General features: G+C 37.4%; 1 protein-coding gene across 1 annotated transcript; it reads left to right on the forward strand.

Moving 5' to 3' along the window:
* Positions 1-833: 833 nt before the first annotated feature.
* On the forward strand, positions 834-3,429 carry LOC103133258 (C-C chemokine receptor type 8-like). The gene is made up of 2 exons (XM_016667803.1): positions 834-920; positions 1,169-3,429. The coding sequence occupies exons 1-2, from the start codon at positions 834-836 to the stop codon at positions 2,147-2,149; spliced, it is 1,068 nt and encodes a 355-aa protein (XP_016523289.1). The 3' UTR covers positions 2,150-3,429.
* Positions 3,430-3,783: the final 354 nt, after the last annotated feature.

Below are 3,783 nucleotides of genomic sequence, written 5' to 3' on the forward strand. Positions count from 1 at the left end.
CAGCTTCAGCTTCATGTATTTCAAGCTGACAAAGTTAGGTATAATGATTAATTGTGATTAATCATACCACTAATGTGATTAATCTGATTTTTTTTCCCCATTGATTGACAGCACTAGTATTAAAATACTTTAACTCTTTGGATGTTGATCAAATTGCTATATTTGCTTTTTGCTGTTTGATGTAGACAAAATTTATATGAGAAAATTTACAGGCCACTGTAAAGTATTCACAGCACTTCACTTTTTCTAATGTTATGTTACAACCTTATTCCAAGTTGTATTAAATTCATTTATTTCCCCAAAAATCTACACATACATACCCATTGGAATTTTTTGGAGTGTTTTGCATCTGTATTAAAAATAGAAAACCAAGACATCACATTTACATAGCTGAGTGAAGTTGCCCCTCCCCCCCCACCTTCTTCAAATCAGACAAAATATTTACATAAGTATAGACAGCCTTTGCTTAATACTTTGTTGACCTGCCTTCAAAGCAATTCCAGCCTCTGGTCTTTTGAACATGATGCCTTCAGCTTTCCTCTCCTGTCTTTCAACAGTTTGACCCATTCTTCTTTGCAGTTCTTCTCCAGCTCCATCAGGCTGGATGGAGATGTCACTCAGCCATTTTCAGATCTCTCCAAAGATGTTCAATCAAATTAAGTGGTTCTGAAAAACCTTTCATATTTGGCCATGTGCTTTGGGTTGTTGTCTGACTGTTAAATGAACTGTAGCTCCAGTCTTTGATCAAGATGCTTTGGAGCAACTCTCCATCCAAGATGTCTCTGGACATTGCTGCATACATTTAGATGATATTGGCTTGGTTACCTCCAAACATGTCGACTGGCCTTCACAACAAAGAGTCCAATCTTTGTCTCATCGGGCTGGAGAATCTTGTTTCTCCTGGTCTGAGAGTCCTTGAGGTACGGAGCTTTCGCAGTCACCACATGACTGGAGTGGCACTGAGCTGCCCAATGCTGCTTGCATCTTCAATTTTCCTGGGGTTTGGAACAATTTAACTTCAGGAAGTCTGTGCTATGGTTGTAGCAATGGGTGAAAATTTGCATAATTTGTCTCAAAATGTTTGACAAGAAGGAATAAAGAATAACTTTTATTCACGTATCATATCTAAAATTGTGAGTTCCAAACAATCCATAACTTAATTTAAATTTCTGGCCAACTTTCACACAAGTCTTTTGTGAAATGTACTTCAGACTTGTGTAAAATTAAACCCACTGATAATAATTTGTGCTCAGACTATTGGCAAATTTATGCTTACACCAAAATAACACCTTACCATCTTCCCTCCAGGTTTGAGAAGCTGTACACTGTGATCAACATCTTGCTGGTCAACCTGGTGGCGTCCTCCCTGATCTTAATAAGCAGCCTTCCCATTGTGGCCGCCTACATGCAGATGTCTGACTGGAGTTTTGGCTCAGCTACGTGCAAGATCGTCTTCAGTGCCTATTACCTGGGTTTTTACAGTTCTGTTTTCTTTATAACTCTGCTAACATTTGACCGTTACCTTGCTTTTGTACATTTTATGCCAGTAGTACATGTAAGGAGTCGACGCAATGCTATCATATCTTGTGCAGTGGTGTGGGTGATCAGTGGTTTGGCTTGTGTCCTGCCAATGATCCTTCATGGTGCCTATGAGAAGGACAAAAAAATTCACTGTGAGGAATTTGCTTACATTCCTGATATGAATGTAGAGAAACTCAAGAAATTTCGATTTCATATTCAGCTTTTTGTCTTCTTGATCCTACCTCTGGCTATTATCATATTTTGTTACGTTAGGATTGTGGTCACCATTAAAAAATCGCAATCAGGTTCTAAATTCCATGCAGTCAGGATGATATTTATGATCGTAGTGTTGTTCTTCATCTGCTGGATCCCTTTTAACATTGTAGAACTCCTGCATTATAAATTAGAGTCTGTTTTGAGCTGTGAAGCTAAAAAGAAACTCGGTTACGCTCTTCATGTCACCCGCAACATGGCGTACATTTACTTCTGCATCAGTCCAATGTTTTATACATTTGTAGGAAAAAAATTTCAGAACCATTTCAAACAGCTGCTGGTGAAATGTTTCCCAAGATTACAGGATCATATTTCTTTCAATGCAAACAACACAACAACAAGAACTCAGCCTTAAGAAGTGAGTTTATCTCTGTGAGTTTGTCGTCATTCACCCTGAGTCAAACCAAATTCAGTACCTTGAAATTACATTCATGCTTTTTAAACTTCAGCACAATTTTTCATGCTACAACCACAAACGTCACTTTGATCTAATGTATTGTCATCATACTGAAAAATAATTGAGGATATTGGTACTATTTAACATCAAGCATCAACAGCTAAACCCACAAATGCTGCCTTTTCAATCGTTTTATCCGGCTGTTACAGTAGACCTTGAGTTAGTATTTATAATTTCTAATTATGCTGAAAGGACACTGAGAATTAATCAGAGCAGCAGGAAAAGAGACCAAAGGTACCTCTGGACAGGCTGCAGAGATCCATGATTTATTTACAGGTCTACTGTTTGCCATGCAGTTCACAAACCTTGCTCTTATGGGAGAGTGGCAAGATGGATGACTTTTAAAAGGAAGCTCGCACTGGAAGAAAAGAAAAGTAAAAGCTGAGTAATTTTTGGAATGAGTTTAAAGGCAGAGGAAACACGTCTGAGCTGAATGGGTGTTACTGAGAATCTGTGATTAAATGCAAAAGAATTTTAAAAAGTAACTGTCATTGGGCCCTCTGTTGTCATAGGGAACAGATGTCTGTCGCATCTCTTCCCCATGTTATACACAGGAGCATATTTGGATTGGGTCTTTAGATGGGAAGCTTACAGTCTGCTGTAATTCCTGTTCAAACCTGATGAAGACAACAAACTCCAGGGTAATTATCAAAAACTGCTGGAGTTAACATGCTTACTTTGTATCATACAGTAATGACTTCATTCATTAATAAAATCTTATGAATCTTGGTGTTTTGGTTTTCATGTGTTGTTTAGGGTGCTATGTTCAGTGACATAACAATCAGCAAAAAGATCTAACAGAAATCAGCAACAACAAAAGCTTAAGCAGCAACAAACTGATATATTACATCTTGGTTGTGCTTTGTATATAAACCCACTTTATTATCATTGATGAAAAAATGTTGCATCTGTATTATAATGAAATTAACATTTAAATTATTTACAGGCATCCAGCAATAGTTATATTCTGTTTTTGTTTTTTTCTGTCTACCATGTGCTGAACAACTTGTATCATGACGTTCTATAATGTTTGTTTTTTTCTTTTGGTATGCAGTGTATCGTAAATGAAGATGTACATAAATCATAAACGTTCCTATTGCCCCTAAGCTATTAATATGTATGGATATAATTTGTTCATTTATTTTTGCTCCTGATATTAAATAAATATGTTTAAAACAGTCTTTTATCATGACTTGTTTTCTTAACCGTAATATTACTGGGGATTCCAGGAGAAATTAGCTTCAGTCATGGTCTTTTTTAATGCAAAAAGAAAAAAAAATGTAGAAATCAGAAAATGACAAAGATGAGGAGAACCAAATGGAGGAAGAGGACAGAGTTGGTCAGGAGCTGGTGTTTTGCTGCTGCTGCCTTCAGCTTCATAAATGAAACGATGAATGACGTGTACCTCTGGTCGGACTGTGTGATCCGGCTAGTTCTGTAGCTCTGTGTCCGGTCTGGTAACAGCTGTTTGGTCTGTCTGGTCTTTGTCCGGCGTCGGTCTGTGATTTCACATTCAGTACATGTGTCCTGAT

Source organism: Poecilia formosa, unplaced genomic scaffold, assembly GCF_000485575.1.
Source record: "Poecilia formosa unplaced genomic scaffold, Poecilia_formosa-5.1.2 Scaffold2455, whole genome shotgun sequence".
Classification (NCBI taxonomy): domain Eukaryota; kingdom Metazoa; phylum Chordata; class Actinopteri; order Cyprinodontiformes; family Poeciliidae; genus Poecilia; species Poecilia formosa.

Excerpts from the sequence above, each read along its gene's own strand:
- LOC103133258 (XM_016667803.1), top strand. The coding sequence starts at position 834 with ATGTCGACTGGCCTTCACAACAAAGAGTCCAATCTTTGTCTCATCGGG. Across the intron at positions 921-1,168 it reads CTGGTCTGAGAGTCCTTGAG|TCTGGCCAACTTTCACACAA; the intron begins GTACGGAGCTTT and ends TTAATTTAAATT.